This window comes from Neodiprion pinetum, chromosome 3 (assembly GCF_021155775.2).
Source record: "Neodiprion pinetum isolate iyNeoPine1 chromosome 3, iyNeoPine1.2, whole genome shotgun sequence".
In the NCBI taxonomy this organism is placed as follows: domain Eukaryota; kingdom Metazoa; phylum Arthropoda; class Insecta; order Hymenoptera; family Diprionidae; genus Neodiprion; species Neodiprion pinetum.
The window spans coordinates 120,628-136,615 of record NC_060234.1 but is presented as its reverse complement, the minus strand read 5'-3'; the positions used below and the strand labels follow the sequence as shown (position 1 = coordinate 136,615).

Sequence of the window (15,988 nt, the reverse complement as noted above, 5' to 3'; positions counted from 1 at the left end):
CGACCTGTTGTTGAAATCCGCTGCTGACTGCTGGCATGAAGATGATGCAATGGCGCTGGTGCCAGGTTGGGAGTGGCTGGGGAGTGAATGTCGATAGAGGTGAGCGTCCGAAAGGACGTAGCTGTGTCTTCGCGACGGCGATCCGTCGTCCCTCCCATCGAGACACTCGTCGCAGTCGTCGGAGAATCCAGTGTCATCGAGCCGCATGACAGAGACAGAGCTGGTGTTCCCAAAACTGGAGATCAATTGAGGTCAAACCCCGGTCAATTTTATCATACATATTCATTTCAAAATTCCATTATTTTGGCTCGACTTGACAAATCCACGTGAGTCAGAGTGTCAGTAAATAGTAGGTAGTGGCATTTGGGAAGGAGTTTACACCTATGTATGGTTTGTTCTTAACGGCACTATAATTATACTCCAGCTACCCGAATTTGACATAGTGATCAAAGCTCTGTTCTCTGAGACATAGATTATCAATCAGAAATTCGTACGCTCAGGGGTGTGCCTACTACTTAGCTGACAAGTGACAGAAATATTTTTATATTTTATATTTTTAAGTTTTTAGAAGCATGATGGGCAATTTTCAAGATTCAAAAAACCCCATAGAAATTGTAAAAACTTTCGATTCGGTTATGTATGTCGACTTACAATTAGAAGCATCCTAAGAATACTGCACTAATTATAGGCTACGCTACAATATGGGACAGCAAGTCTTGCAATACTTGAATGAAAGCGAACTAAACGAGAAGGGAATGCAAAACAAGAAATATAAAAGAATAGAAGAGTATTGTATAAAAAATATGACTCAACAATACTCAGAAAGTAAAGAAATAAAGCTTTTGTGTGATGGTGTTGTTGTCAGTGGTGGTACGTACCAGGGTCGCCAAGGGGCAGGAGGGGGTGGGCAGAGATGCTGGAGCTGCCCATAAGGGAGCTGCTTGGGGTGGCGCCACGATAACCTCCCCCCTCCGAGCCCTGCAGTGCCCTACCACCGCTAGTCTGCCGGAACGAATTGGACCTGTGAGCAAGAGAGAGTCAAGTTCAGCATCAGACTTATGCTGTCAAATGCTCGTTTGGAACCAACTTCTTCAAGCATTCGTATTACTTATTACAATTTTATTGGGCAGGGTTGCTGCTACCTTTGATTATACCCCAAATTTTTTTGTCAAAATACGAAAGCCTCAGTTCTTCCTCACAAGCAATTTTAGTCTGTGCCTTTACTGCTCCCTACCACTGTAATTTAAGACGACTGGACTGCATCTTGTGACTGCTTTAGTACCTATATTTTTCGATTAGGTTTAATCTAGTGAATACCCAATGTTAATCAACTTGTCACACAGTGCGTGTAGTCGTTTTCCCACTGTAGCAGTGTACGAACACTCCTTAAGTAAAAAAAAAACCAACGGACAATAGTTGTTTGAAAGAGAATCACATAATCGTCCGGGTGTAACCTTTACGCGCGGTTAAAGTGAAACTCCTTTGCCATCAATTTAAAAATATTATCTAATGGCCAAAAAAGAATAAGTGCTTTTCAAATGTTACGATGAAATATATTTATGTCTTCTCATCTCAAATCAACGCACTACAACGATAGGTTTAGAATAGATTGATGTTATTGTGCTATAATTTATAATACGATACGCGGCAATATTCCCTCTCTGTAAAGAGGCTCACCATAAGAAGTTATTGTCTGTGTGACAGTTTCATTGACTCATCTCCATACAGAGGCACGCGGTAAGAATTTTCACTTAAAAAATATGTTTTAGTTCTATTTGTTAGTACTGAAAAAATCATCGATGTATGCCTCAAAAACCCCCACTGTGTTAACACTACATAAACCATCATTTTCAGCTATTCTTCGAAATACCAGTAGACAAGCTCTGGACTATAATTTTCCTCACAAATGAACAATCACAGAGCAGTGATTTTATAAGGCAGTTTAGATAATAATTCTGACAACTAATGTCACTAGTGCGTAATGAAAATTCATGTGAAAGACCTTATCAAAATATGACACCTGTTGAATAATAATAATCATTGACGATTATAAGTTCGTTAGCTATGCCTCTAGTCTCTCTTTAAAGAAAGATCCGTGGTAGAGGTATTGAACTGCAATACTATACAAAAGTATTTTTAAACTCTTTACTGTACACCATACCATTAGGTTTTAGTGAAGGGCAAATGATACTTACGGGCTGCAAACGAACAATTATCCATAGAACGGAATACCTGTAGCTATTCGAAGGTATGTGTCCAAATACATGGATAAGTATTCGTTTACTGCTCGTAGGTACCTTTTTCAGTTCAGCGAATCCTCCCGATTAATGTATCCAAATATGTTAAATACACACGCGCACGCGCGCGCGTACGGACATGCACACATACACAAATGCGCGCGCTGTTTGAGCATTTATATATGTGTGTAAGCGTGCATGGTTGTGCCGTGTGATACGCGCGCGTGCATTAGTCGACCAAGTTATTGATTATTTATCTATCATAAAGAGAATACAATAATTATTCAGGTCTAATCGTGCCTGATGATGAGCCTGACTCCCCGCAACCCTCGTCCGTGCAGGCAACACTGACAAACATAAAATAAATGCACAAACAAACAAACAAACCAACGCAAATACAATAGACACCTGAGGGAGATGAGATTTAACAAATAACTCTATAAAAAACAATATCCCCATAGTATCCCTATGATCCTAAGCGTGTGGTAAAACGAATTATTCAAAACCCTGAAGTGGCTAACATTAGCTACATGCGAGTTATGAGTTATTTTACAAATGAATGCACTGCTCAATTAGTGAAATCTAACGGATGTGAAAAAAATTTAAATAAGGAGTGGCAAAAAAAAATTTTTCGTATCTATTGACACGATCCCTAGCAGTAGACCAATGTCTACCTCAGTGTAGGACATGCTATTTCTTGTCATTTACTACTTATGTCTTTATGTATGAATACATCAATGAAAAGTTAATAGACCAAATCAATATCTAGGTGGGAGTAGAAATGGGATATGTGTATACGCATCAATTTAATGCATGCACTACCTGTAACAGACTTTTCCTCATATGTATAGACTATTCACAAGAAATCTGTTAATCCTAATCAGATATTACTCACCTATGAAACGTTTGTCTCTTGACGTAGTTGTCTCGGACAAATTCTACAATCTGCTTCTGAGTCTTGCCGCTGTACCTAAACATGAGGAAACATGTCATGTAAATTGTGGACTAACGGGATTACGAAATGTTCTTCTTTCATTTGATGTCAGAATGAATATGAAATCTGGTTCTCCAATTCAATTAGATGTGTATTTACTTTGTCTAAAAGCCAATAAGCTAAATACCTAAAGGACGAGCCGCGACTCAAGACTCGAGTTTTTTGCCGAACAACGTGTTTTACAGTAGAACATCTGAAGAATCCATGATTTTCGACACATTTCTTCCAGAAATTTTTACACTCATTGCGCCCCTCAAAAAAGAACTCAACTGTATCTTTGTAATATCCCTATAAGCACAAAGATTGCTAGAACTTAATCAATCATCACTCTCTATGACAATATACATATATTGGAATTATCTGATTTCCTCAATATTGCACTACGATCTTACACAAAAGTGGTAAGAATTCAATGAATCAAAGAGGCATTACGAAACTTCAGTTTCAGATACAAACATACTCACATAGCCTTCAGGATGTAATTTGATTAAAAATCGTTTTCGTTTAAAGCTGATTTTCCTTATCTTTGCCCAGCTGAATGTATTTATTTTTGTGTAGTTCTGAAAGACTACGATACCCATATGTGCCACAGCAAGATTCAAAGGAACTCCCTCGTGGTCCTTGTAAACAAGAACAGGTAATGTCAGTCTACGCAACAATCGATAATTTTGTTATTAATCGCCAAAAAATAATAATCACCACAAACCTTAGCAGAATGCATTTTCATTCCATATAATTCGCATCTCCGAGCCGTTTCCAATAAATTCAAGTCTGCTTCCGCAGGAGACTGTCCCCTGTGTGGTGAAATAAAAAGTTATTCATGTTAGTATGACGACTGTGGAAACTAGATAAAGAAATGTTCTTCGTTAAACATAGAAAATTTCAATTAATATGATTGACATTGAGTCTTTGGAATTCTTATTTTCTATATGTAAAATTATTCTGATCCAGTTTAGAACTGACATAAAAGTAACAATCAATAATATTCTTACGCATGTTTTTTATGATTCTCCATGATACGACGTTCCAATTCCATGTCCTGATGAGGAATAAATTTGTATGTCGACAGGTAAGTGTGATCGGGATAATCCTCTATAACGTAATCACCGCATTCAGCTGGAAAAATATATTGAACTTACCAATCAGGTCGACCCACTTAAACACCAGGTCGATTATACCAGGTGGTTTTTACCCACAGGATTGGCCAACAGGCTCAGCATTACACTTCTTTATAAACTTTTCAATCATTCTAATTGTAAGCCAGAGAGTTCTATGGAAATTTACAAACACACTATAAAATGCGTCATGAACAACAGCAAGTGAGAAGATAAGCGAAGTAACCAGTATGACAGCAATTTCGTTGCCAACAGGGCTATTGTGCTTAAATTAAAGTAATCAATGCTTCCGCGCCACTTTGAGGTCGTACACATTAAGAATAATTGGAAGTAATGCAGAAAATAATCGAGCTAGACAATGCAGTTGAGTAAAGTGAACCTGCGATGGAATGAAGGACGGGTCGGTGAGTGTCAAATTGCATAAATATCCAGGAGCGTACCTTGCACGATATAACTGGCCATTAGCGCAGCTGTATTGTCATTGCATTGTAACGACCCTTGAGCTAAATCCCGTTTTATTTGTAAGCAGTATAAATATCTGGTAAACTCCTCCTCTAATTGTGCTGGATCTGGGGTATAAAACTTCACACAAAACCGCAGAAGCGGGTCTACCAGAGTAAGTCCGACTTGTCTGCAAACAGGCTTCTCTAAATCCAGCCAATACTAAAAAGAAAGAAAACCTGGAGTATATAGGGTTCAATTTAGCAGTAGACATAAATAGTTTAATTCTTATTGCCACAACCTTTGTCCCATTTAATTCTTGGTATTCCAATCCAAAATAATCCGCTTCCAAGAGATTCAGCTGTTTGCAAACCTGGTCAAATAATACTCTGCCCAACGCTTTTGCCTGTAAAAATTATGTGATTAATATGCACATACCAAATATAAAAGTACCGCTGTGTAAAATGTGACAGTAATTGGAAACTATGTTGAGCCAGTGTCTGAAGAGTTTACGGCAGACATTCCAAACAGGCAAGATCCGTCACCAAAGTAGGGTCAAAATAAAATTTCTCACATGGCAAGTTTACATGATATTGAGGAAGATACAACATTCTTCACCAATTTCTAGAAATGTTCTAATGCCTCCATCGTAAAGCGTGTAAGACATACGATGCCAAACATTAGTAAGAATTAACATCTCCTATTGAAATGGCAATTTTCAAAAAAAACATTTGACATTGGTTCGTGGGTCAAGAAATAACGAGACATGTATGAGTTAAAAGTAAAAGAATAGTTGATCGTTATTAGGATTCCAAACCGTTTTAGATTCAATAAAAAATAAATGCTAAACAGCAGCATTCCAGAACATTGCTGATCTCAGTTTCAATACTTTCGGAACCTAAAAGGCCTTCACCAATCCAGAATTCAGTGAAAGAAGAAATTATACAAAGATTAACATCGTAGGTAAAACTACAAAATCTTGCAATCACTTGTCTACGGTAATTCACAATGATCCGAGGTGAGAATATCATAGTCACTAACTTAAATCAATTGCATTCAATTTCAATTCAAATTCAATTTCACTGTATACTTAAATTTAAGGTTGGCTAGTAGTTCCTATACAAATTAAAGCTGACCTTGAAAGCTTTTCAGGCAAGGAAAAGAAAAGGACCACATATAATATTAACTATAGGTCTGTTATGCGGTATGGTGTGCGACGGCTGGCTGTCAATCTTTCCAATCAACAGGGAATTATTTAATCTATGATATCAACCAAGGGCATCAATTTATACACAGCAGGTTCGTTCAATGACAGCTTAATTCTAAAAAGAAGAAAATGACCAAGTAGTAAACTCTATTTACTGGGTACCTACAATTCTCTACCCAACGTCACAAATGCTACTTTGCGCGACATAAATGACGGTGCGAGAAATCAAGACGCTGCAAATCAGTGCTTAGCACAATAGGTTGGGGCTGTGATTGGTAAAAAGGACATTCAAAATTATTTGTAGAATTGAGATAACGATATTGCATAAACGATACAGTAGACACTCGGTCACAATTATCATATACATGTATCACCCACCATGTGCGTTAAATCGGTATTCTGTGAGAAATAGGCAGGTATACACGAACTCTCCGATCGATTCTGACTCATCCAAGATGACCAAATGCGTCTGTTTGACATTCTTAACAGGTGGCAGCAGACTACACCGGTGGCCTTAAATACGTCAGAATCAATCTAAGGGTCTCTAAATGCATTACTTAGAATCCAAGCAGTGATATAGCTACCCGTGCCATGCACAAACGACGAACGATCGACGAGGGAACTAGCTAACATACATTTGGGTATATACAGCCATCGAGATGACGTCCAGACACCCTGTCATCTAACCTAATCTTAACCGGAAGGGTCATTAAATATTTCTCGAATTCATTTCACAAACTTTGGGCAATATTACATATATCTTAGATTGTCCGTGCGATGGAGTACAAGGAATAACTGCGAAAAAAAGTAGAAGCCCTTGTTCGATTATTTCCTATGCAAATTGTTGTGTTTACCTGAACTTGGAACATTGTGACTGTATCGTCGAGCATCTGTACGCGAACAGCGAGCATTTTGCCAGCCTTCCTCGGCGTTGCAGGTGGTGTCCGGCTGCCGCCGTCAACGCCGGCTGGTGTCGAGTGGCTGTGCGGCATTTTCGAGCCGATGCCCCCGGCGGAATTAATTCCCAAATTCTCAATGTCATTCATCTTCGCGTGATTACCATTTATCTTACGACGGTAATTTGACGTTATAGGCTCTTGGAGCTCGCGGTATGTGTCGTTCAGAACGTCGAGGAATACGACGATCTATGGTATCCGTTAGGTGGTCATCTGAAACAAACAACTTGTATACCTATGGGCACTTTTCTTTAACAAACTACGCCGTTCCAGTGCCTAATTAGTAGCTGCATATGTTCTTTGCGATTAAATAACTGCGGGGGTGGTCATCGGTCATCGGGCGGAAACTGTATACATCATAAGAGATTTTTTCATGCAGGTGGCGTACGTACGCATAGGTATATCTATAATATATACGTTTTTTATACCTAGATACATGTTCCCCAACAATACCGAAGAGAAAACAAGAGGCGAAGTTACGGTAAACTTGGAAAATGAAATTTAATCATTGCATTATACAATGTTTCCGGTGCATTTCAACGGGTTTAGCTCGGGCCGTGGGGGATTCTGTAGCTTTATCCGGCTGATTGTCGCACGGCCGTGAAAGTAAGAAACCGTCGTTTGGACCAATGAAAAAAGCCCATTTAGGCGTTTGTCACTTTTCTCACATAAGATAAAGTTATAAGAATAAGGTTCCCCGTGTGGTCTGGATCCGTCGGCTGGTACTGATCTCTAGGTATAATGGGCTGACACGTAATTGACTCCACCCGCTACAATATTGTCATGCAAGTTACAGGCTTCGAACAAGCGCGAGTGACATATCAGCTATCATTCTTAATAAACCAACCTGCATTAATTTGATTTATGCCCTTGTTCGATTAGTCCCCGTCAATGCCTATTATAGTATGAATATTTTTTTAATTGGGCGCGTGAAAGTACGTAATTTCATAAGTTGAAACAGAATGTCCTGTTTTAATGCTGCTAGTCAGTTGCATTACCATGTTTTTACCTAATCCGGCGTGTATTTGTATTCAAATAATCATTTAGAAACCAGCAGACAAGTATAGAAAATGATAGGCATCCAGCTGATGCCTCATTTTGAAATTGTACCAACTTTGATACTTTATGGTGTTATAAAGGAGATTGTTCGGTTAAACCTCCTTCATGAATACTATCACAGTTCTGCACACCGATCGTAAAAGAAAGAATAATCACGATCAGGCCCCGTATAAAGCTTCCAAGGCGCCTCTCTAGTGGCCTCGCCTAGGTCTTTCATCTACTCACAGCCCATTCAACTCGAGTGGGGCTCTATTTTGAGTCGGATGGGGCCTTATCAAAAATCAATGCCACACTCCTATAACCGTGTAACGCCTAGGTATAACGTTGCAGTTGAAATTCGGATTAAATAATAGAGCTTCGCGGTTCACCGTTGGCTACATACCGCAGCTGCAGTATGTACCGTAGCGTTGCACCGTAACTAACTAATGCTTACCTCTCTGTCGGATATCCGAAAACAAGTTCCAGATACACGTACGGAGATGAAAATATTGACTGATAAGTACGTGTCTAACACAATTACGGCATGGTAACATGAGTACCGTAACGAATTTCACGGATAGAACGTCGCCGTAGAAAAGCACTGAACAAAAGGCCCGTAATGATGGATGAAACGAGAGAGACAGTCGACAAGGCTCTACCGCTCGCACGCCCCGACCTACGGCCCCGACACATCCACTCGGAGTTCATTGATCATAGGACCCTACGTGTTCCCACTTTTGTCGCAGTATTCATGTGGTAGCGACGGCGGCCGCTACAAAACTTGTTAAATCCACCTCACTTACGTTTATGGTGGTCAATGTATCCGCTTTTCACCCCGTAATTGTTCACAGATCCTGAGCAAACGGAGACCAATTCGTCGCGGGACTGACCGAAGAACACTGACAACCACGGAGTAAAATTTTCTCCCACCTCACCGTCGCGCTGAGGTACTACTACTGCGAGACAGTGGCACTCAACTCGATTCTAGTCGGAAGGCTGCCAACATTGATAGTAATTCGTCTACGCGATGATTATGCCACTTAAATTCAACGATGCAGCCGATTGGTATATGAGTATTGCGGGTACACCTACACCTTCGGGAAATTCTAGGCTGAATGCTAACTGAAATATAGCTGCATAAATATGAATTACAGTGATGCGCATTCAAAATCATTATCACTGAATTTTATGAGATGAGAAAAATTGTTACACATTGTCTGCATTTTTCTCGCGGCCAGGCTAGTTCACAACGATTGAGCACCGCTAATTGCCGATTGATATGCATGTGTCACAAAACTCAAACACGATATTCCATGGCTTATGCGACTAATGTAACGAGCGGTGGTAGTTGTTTCTACCAACAAGAGAAGGTTTTGCTATGAAACCTTATTCGTGTGTGATAAAATTTCAGAGTACACACAAGAGCCTGCAATCCATATAAACTGATTTATTACCAATGCGTGTTTCTTTTCTGATTAAATTTGTACGTTATCGCAATAACATTTGCGTACAAGAATATTCTACCTGGGGTCTATCCCACCTTATATTTGTAACGACGCAATGTATTGAAAAAAAATAAATATATACATATATATTGAAACAAAATATGTGCATATCCTAGTTATTTACGTTTTACACATTTCGTCCTCTTTTCGAATTTGTAATGCGCTTTGATATGATAGGGCTTACTTCAGTATTATCATCGGCAACAAACTGCCTCTTGTTCCGAATTAAATTGGATACCGGGGTACTGGTACCAAACTTGTGATTTTTCAATCCAGTCAAGTTCATGTTTAATTTTTGTGATACAGTTTTGCCCCTGGTCGATGTTAGCAACTCTGTTGTAGGTGTTTTATTTTGTATTTCATTTTTTTTTTCAAGTTCAAATCGCAAAGTACTCTGTTTCAGGTTAGAGTTGTGGCTCAAATTTTTTATAGATGTTAATTTTTCACTTGAAGCTTTAGGCACAGCTGAAGTATGGGCTGCTTCGTTTCTTGATTTTGGCGTATTATTCGTTGATTGCCGTTTACCTTTTCTTTTGCCATATTTTTCCTTCATTTCATATACTGGATTAGGCATACTTAAATGACAGGTTTCTACCAGTTCTGAATTTGGACCAACAGAACTCGGTTTTCTAGTTGCCGATTCATAACTGTGTAAAGATATGTTTGCATTTTTATGATTCGACTGACGATTAATTAATTTCTTTCCAACTCTTCTCGATTTAGTTGCAGAACCATCTTCTGCGCTTGGTGTGCTGCGACCCTAAAAATTTGATGGAGTAGAATGTTACATCAATAAACAGTGAAATGAGCAATACAAATATAGTATAACCAAGTAGTATAACTTTACACATTTTTCCTTTTCGAGAGCAAAATTTTAAAATATTAATAACAGGAGCACAATGCAGCCATGAATTGCTACAATGGAGAAAAAAAAGGATTCACTAGTGCGATACATTTTTTTGTACCTGTCAACTACAGCAAAAGTTTGAATAAGCTTGAGGATATGATAAAATTGCTTGAGATATCAATGTTTTAGATTTTTACAGGTTTAACACTTATTCAATTGAACTTTTAAATGAAATCAGTATATACAGTTATTAGTCTTACCTCTATTCCAGTTACACTCAAATCTAGTTCTTCAGCATTTTGGTAATTTCCTTTCGTCCATGCTACATGAGTTTCTATCGCAGTAGTAGTTTTTTGGAATCCTTTTTTCAAAGCAGAACATTTGAAATTTTTAAAGTATGCTTTAAATTTAATTGTCGTAGTACGCTTCAAGTTCTTTGAATCCAAAGAATCAATTTTCATTTCATGCGGTCGAACTCTGTCAGACTTATATACCAAATGTAATGTAATATTGTATAGGTTTCCGGAATCCAGTTCTTGCATACCAAACAATGTCAAGGAAATAAGAGTATGTCCAAAGTTTGAATCCAAATAGCACCCTGATTGATCTGTCAGGAAAACCTGAAATACAAATGTTTAGACTACGTATGCATACCGCTGTAGTTTGTTTCATCAATCGACAAAGCATTTGGAATCATATGGGTAGAACTTAATTATTTACTTGAAACTCGTTATACTGTTTCACTCTGTTAGTGTAACATTCGATGTGGTGTTTACAGTTCATTAAAAAGGATTTCAAATCACAGGTTCTCGTTAGTGGAGTTTGTAGAAGAATACTGTTCATATTTATTGACATCGGCATCACCCATTTGCCAAGTTTTAGCTTGTCTGAGACACAAGTAACTTGTACTGTGTAAATACGATCCGCAGTATCAACACTCGATGAAACAAAATTGAAAATGTATTCATTTTCAGTAAACTTGGTACAGTGCATTCCTGCAAGCCGATACAATTGGTCAATGTATTCTGTGTCAGTGTCAGGTAATCTCTTCGAAGGTACGATTAGGGATTGTGTGGAAAAGTCAAATAGATGCTTGATGTCACCAAATTTGGAAATATTAAGGCAACATTCTATTTGGAAATTAAGTTCTTCCAGCTCCTGAATCTCTTTTCTAAGCACTGCCTTTTGCTCCTTCAATGTAGCTGAAAGATTGGTATTTTTGGTTGCATACACTTTCGAAATAGGTTATCTGTCACCAGTTACAAAGAAATGCTTCGCTGATGGTGGGGTTTGATTGTATATGTAAGATGCAAACGTGTTAATTGTGATGCAAGATCATTTTTGCTTACCACCTATTACGTTTCTGGTGCTTTCCTCAACAGAATTTGAACGGTGAGCACTGCCTGAAGAATCCATAGTGGTTGGCGAATGAGTGATTACACCGTTAAATGCGGTGAAAAAAATTCATGAAAAAAAAAATATGGATTTACAACATACTGTATAATAGAAGTTACAAACTGATTCTCTACAACGTCTGTAACATTGAGATGCGTCGTTCACTTCTTAGCACGTGGTTTATAGTTATCTTCATTAAGGTGAAGTACTCATGACGTTCCCGTCACTACCTACGGTACCGGCGGCGTCGTGCATTGTTTTCAACACGGAAACCATAGCTTAAAGTCTATGCTTTGGGATCCGTCTATAAGTCCGTGGTTTTCAACAGTCTGCAGTACTTGTGTGTTTTCAAGCAAATCGCTACAGCCATTGGTTAAAAACTGGGAAAATCGCACTTTAGTGCGCACCGAGTGCGACTAGTCATCGTTACTATGGGCCCGTCCCAGTGCGTTCGGGAATTAGATGGCAGCGCTAAAAACTCACTAGGACAGAGGCAGAGCGTCACGAACTCGGCAATCTAAAAGAGATAAAAGATTGTTGACAACAGTGGGAGCTAATATCGGAGCGCATTCTATATTATGTGAAAGAAATCCTGCCTGACGGGAGTTTTTTTACCAAAAAAATTCAGTTCAAAATGCACATTGTCGATATAGCTAACTGACATCTCAGTCAACGCTGATATACCGACAATTATATTCTGCCCTTTTCTATTGATGTGTATAGGTTTTAAATCGACGATTTTGAACACTTTAAAGAGTACGATTTAATCCCGGTAGGGCGGCGTAGCAGCCATTTAACATGTCGACGATTTTCCGGTGTGGTCTATGGGTTCAGCAAAATAGTCAGAGATGGCTACGTGTATTCGAATTGAGAATTCACTTGTCATTCTGTGCTAACTTCATCGAAATGTGAGATACACTCAACCTCTAGTATACGGAATCCTCGAAAGTGAAAAAGAGTAGAGTCACTGTAAAAGTAAACGCTATTTCTAAGTAGTTCTACACGATAAAAATATGGGGTCTCGTTACGATCGAGCAATTACGGTATTTTCACCTGACGGTCACTTATTGCAGGTTGAATATGCCCAAGAAGCAGTAAAAAAGGGATCAACAGCGGTAAGTAGATGTGCCCTGTATAATAATAACCTATACGCCGGTCTTTTGTCAATTGTTATTAATTTACACAGACGTGGACGAATAGATCAATCGTATTTTCCGTCATATTCCGTAATCGTAAAACCTCTATGGCTGCTTGTTCACTGAATTGGCATTCAAGAAAAGGTGTGCCCTTATTTTCTCAACCACATGGATTGCTTGATTCAAAAACATATTTTTGCCACGAACTTTATTCAATGTACTCCTGATATTTCTCTGAACGCCTCTTAGCTTATTGAATTCATACGTAAGAGCACTGGTTCAAGGTTGGCGTTCGCGGCAACGATGTTGTTGTATTGGGTGTGGAGAAAAAATCAGTGGCCAAACTTCAAGAGGAACGAACAGTTCGAAAAATATGTCTCCTGGATGAACACGTTGTGATGGCTTTCGCAGGTATGAAAAACATGTATATTACTTGTATTATTACGTCAATGACTTTGTTACTATATATCAATATCTAATACAATATGACTAATTGCTGGATTCCGTATTTATAGGTTTAACCGCTGATGCAAGAGTATTAATAAATCGAGCACAAATTGAATGCCAGAGTCACAAGTTAACTGTTGAGGACCCTGTGACTTTGGAATATATCACACGATTCGTAGCAGGTAAAACTGAATCTAAAAACAGTGATACATGTAACAGAATTATACCTTAAATCAATAGTCACAAATTCGATATTCTCATGCCGTCAATTATGTTTGATTTTGCAGGGTTGAAGCAAAAATACACTCAAAGCAATGGCCGCAGACCTTTTGGAATATCATGCTTATTGGCAGGTTTTGATTATGATGGTGTACCTCACTTGTACCAAACCGATCCATCTGGAACTTATTTTGAATGGAAGGTGAGATATTTTGCAGATTGCCTTTACTGTTTATATTTCCATAATTCAATGCAAGGCAGAAATACATCGCTTCACATTCCACATAAGCAGTTCCCAGTATAACAACAACTTTTTGCATTGTTGAATATAAGGCTAACGCTACAGGACGCAGTGCCACAACAGTCCGTGAATTCCTTGAGAAGTATTACTCTCCTGAAGAAGTAACAACTGAGAAAGGTACCATGAAACTTGCCATTCGAGCGCTGCTAGAAGTTGTCCAGTCTGGACAAAAGAATTTAGAGATAGCTGTAATGCGCCGTGGTCAGCCGTTGCAGGTAAGTTCTATGATGAAGCTAAATACATATTGTACACAGGACTTTGTAATAACATCTATGTGACAAAAGGATGAAAAGTGTCCCATGAAGATGCAAATTTGATTTGCAAAAATCTTACACATTGAACATGCGGACAATAATTTATGGTTGCTCGCTGATCTGTTTTCAGATGCTGGATGTTGAAACAATTGGTGAATACGTTACAGAAATTGAAAAAGAAAAAGAGGCTGAAGCTGAGAAAAAGAAACAGAAAAAGTAACACTAATGTATGTGATTATACATATAATTATTCTCAATTTTTAAATAATATCTTGGTACATCAAGAAATCATTAAGATACTAAAAATAAAGAATCACACTCAGTGTCCAATCATATGGTAACTTTGTTATTTATTTATTTTTTTTCTTAGTATCTGTTTCTCTGAGAGGAATGGCTAGCCATAGAATAGTCACAGAAGTCAGACAACTCTACTTTGCTGCTCATGTTGACGACTGAAATGGAATTTATTCAATTTAATACATATGAGCAAATGAAACATGTTAATTGTGTATAACGTAACAGTTCCGAAGCAAACCTTGAATCGCACTTGTCATTGAAATTCAAATCTTTCGCGGCTTCGTTGACACCGAATTTTATACTTGATACCCAAACTCCGATGCTACCTGAAAATATTTTCAATCTTGTAATCTGCAACCGCAGCCAAAGTAGTAAAAAAAAAAAAAAAATTGCACTGTTGCATTTTTTGGTAAGTTATTCAACAATTCACCTGCTTCCTGAGAATTTGATAGTTCTGCCAATGGATCGTCTCTTATTGCGTTTTCCCAGAATTTCTCACGATGATACTCCCGCGTCACTTGCTGCAGGGCCTCTGTCAGGGCAAACTAATAAGAGTAAACATCGACAGGTTAACTGACAATTTTTGTTATTATTTAAGATTGGGTCAAGTCACGTTTTCCATTCAACGCCCCTATGTATGTACAGACGTTGATACCTGGCACATTTGCAACCGCGAAATTACGCGGACCTCATTATTATCCCCAATTTCACGTTTAATGGAATGTTTGGTTCGGAAGTGGTCGCAAATCTTGATTTTTCCCGCACCAGTCCTTCGGCATACTTTTGTCAGGAGATCGGTACGACTTGCGCGAAAATTTTCATGCAAAAATTCGTGGACATCGGGGTTAAGGGAGTTGCACATTGGGTCACGATTGTGCGAGGTAACTTTACGAAATCCGTAGAGATTAAGCTGCCTTATGAAACTCGTTATGTTATTCGTTTTGAATATTGAATTTGGGGCTTTCAGATATTCGTCTTGAAACATTTTATAGTCCAATAATATCGTCCCACCATTGACGCTCCACCTAATCGCCCCTGTTTTGCACTCGTTCACAATTCTCCAAAGTTTCTGCGGGAACCGCATAGACAGAAGCAGGCAATCGTCGTACATCTCGACCACTCAATTCGTTCGTATATACGATGATACTTATTTGAAATTATGTTTCTAATCAGGTAGGTCTAAAAGTTTGCCTTTCGTACGTGATTTCTCCGTAAATAAATTTCAAACATAAGACGATCATTATGTAGAACAATTGAAATCCGTATTTCGGCACGTGCAGACCGTACCGTAACAACGCAAATATCGCACGTCTCCTGTTGTCGGATTTCAATCCAGCCGAAAGTGCGAATATAGCTATTAATTTTATAATGAAGTAATTTCAATTCGAAACTTACCTCATCGAATTCGAACGATTCCCTCGCAATTCGAACTATTGACTTATGAAGCATAAAGGTAAGGAGGACTATCTCCGTGTCAAGTAAGTGTCCATAAAATAGAGTACAATAGAGATGGCGTTGCAACAGCAAAAGTCCCACAAAGCGTCAATCCGTTTGAACCCAATGGGGGACCACAGTTGTCAAGCTGATTGCAGGTGGCGC

General features: G+C 38.6%; 3 protein-coding genes across 9 annotated transcripts in view; 1 reads left to right on the top strand and 2 right to left on the bottom strand.

The window, feature by feature from the left end:
* Positions 1-8,934, bottom strand: part of LOC124213670 (Chondrocyte-derived ezrin-like domain containing protein) — a 32,819-nt gene extending 23,885 nt beyond the window's left edge. For 2 of the 4 annotated variants that reach the window (XM_046615191.2, XM_046615193.2), the window contains exons 1-11: positions 8,792-8,934; positions 6,849-7,163; positions 5,089-5,193; positions 4,787-5,009; positions 4,224-4,347; positions 3,938-4,025; positions 3,696-3,851; positions 3,359-3,519; positions 3,133-3,207; positions 879-1,021; positions 5-235 (exon numbers count right to left, since the gene is read on the bottom strand). In XM_046615191.2, coding sequence (XP_046471147.1) covers positions 5-235; positions 879-1,021; positions 3,133-3,207; positions 3,359-3,519; positions 3,696-3,851; positions 3,938-4,025; positions 4,224-4,347; positions 4,787-5,009; positions 5,089-5,193; positions 6,849-7,040 — 1,498 coding nt within the window. In that variant the 5' untranslated portion in view covers positions 7,041-7,163; positions 8,792-8,934. Of the gene's footprint in view, positions 1-4; positions 236-878; positions 1,022-3,132; positions 3,208-3,358; positions 3,520-3,695; positions 3,852-3,937; positions 4,026-4,223; positions 4,348-4,370; positions 4,502-4,786; positions 5,194-6,848; positions 7,164-8,442; positions 8,765-8,791 lie in introns of those variants that run through there. The other 2 variants (XM_046615192.1, XM_046615195.1) reach the window with 2 other exon arrangements.
* Positions 8,935-9,420: 486 nt separating this feature from the next.
* Positions 9,421-12,088, bottom strand: LOC124213673 (uncharacterized). Of its 3 annotated transcripts, none has more exons than XR_011176792.1 (4): positions 11,690-12,088; positions 11,061-11,542; positions 10,601-10,980; positions 9,421-10,253 (listed from the first exon to the last, which is right to left on the bottom strand). XR_011176792.1 is itself a non-coding variant. In XM_046615199.2 (4 exons), the coding sequence occupies exons 1-4, from the start codon at positions 11,754-11,756 to the stop codon at positions 9,621-9,623; spliced, it is 1,542 nt and encodes a 513-aa protein (XP_046471155.1). In that variant the 5' UTR covers positions 11,757-12,063; the 3' UTR covers positions 9,421-9,620. The 3 variants fall into 3 exon arrangements, 2 of the variants coding, with proteins under 2 accessions (XP_046471155.1, XP_046471156.1); XM_046615199.2 differs by having other exon boundaries at positions 10,601-10,960; positions 11,690-12,063; XM_046615200.2 differs by having other exon boundaries at positions 10,601-10,960; positions 11,061-11,335; positions 11,690-12,063.
* A 464-nt stretch (positions 12,089-12,552) lies between these two features.
* On the top strand, positions 12,553-14,789 carry Prosalpha4 (proteasome alpha4 subunit). Of its 2 annotated transcripts, XM_046615218.2 has the most exons (7): positions 12,553-12,850; positions 13,156-13,282; positions 13,387-13,500; positions 13,606-13,739; positions 13,871-14,053; positions 14,223-14,319; positions 14,463-14,789. In XM_046615218.2, the coding sequence occupies exons 1-6, from the start codon at positions 12,749-12,751 to the stop codon at positions 14,310-14,312; spliced, it is 750 nt and encodes a 249-aa protein (XP_046471174.1). In that variant the 5' UTR covers positions 12,553-12,748; the 3' UTR covers positions 14,313-14,319; positions 14,463-14,789. The 2 variants fall into 2 exon arrangements, with proteins under 2 accessions (XP_046471174.1, XP_046471172.1); XM_046615216.2 differs by lacking the exon at positions 14,463-14,789 and having other exon boundaries at positions 14,223-14,425.
* Positions 14,790-15,988: the final 1,199 nt, after the last annotated feature.

Excerpts from the sequence above, each read along its gene's own strand:
- LOC124213673 (XM_046615199.2), bottom strand. The coding sequence starts at position 11,756 with ATGGATTCTTCAGGCAGTGCTCACCGTTCAAATTCTGTTGAGGAAAGC. Across the intron at positions 11,543-11,689 it reads CACCAGAAACGTAATAGGTG|CTACATTGAAGGAGCAAAAG; the intron begins GTAAGCAAAAAT and ends CCAATCTTTCAG. Across the intron at positions 10,961-11,060 it reads AACAGTATAACGAGTTTCAA|GTTTTCCTGACAGATCAATC; the intron begins GTAAATAATTAA and ends TTTGTATTTCAG.
- Prosalpha4 (XM_046615218.2), top strand. The coding sequence starts at position 12,749 with ATGGGGTCTCGTTACGATCGAGCAATTACGGTATTTTCACCTGACGGT. Across the intron at positions 13,740-13,870 it reads GAACTTATTTTGAATGGAAG|GCTAACGCTACAGGACGCAG; the intron begins GTGAGATATTTT and ends GTTGAATATAAG. Across the intron at positions 14,054-14,222 it reads GCCGTGGTCAGCCGTTGCAG|ATGCTGGATGTTGAAACAAT; the intron begins GTAAGTTCTATG and ends ATCTGTTTTCAG.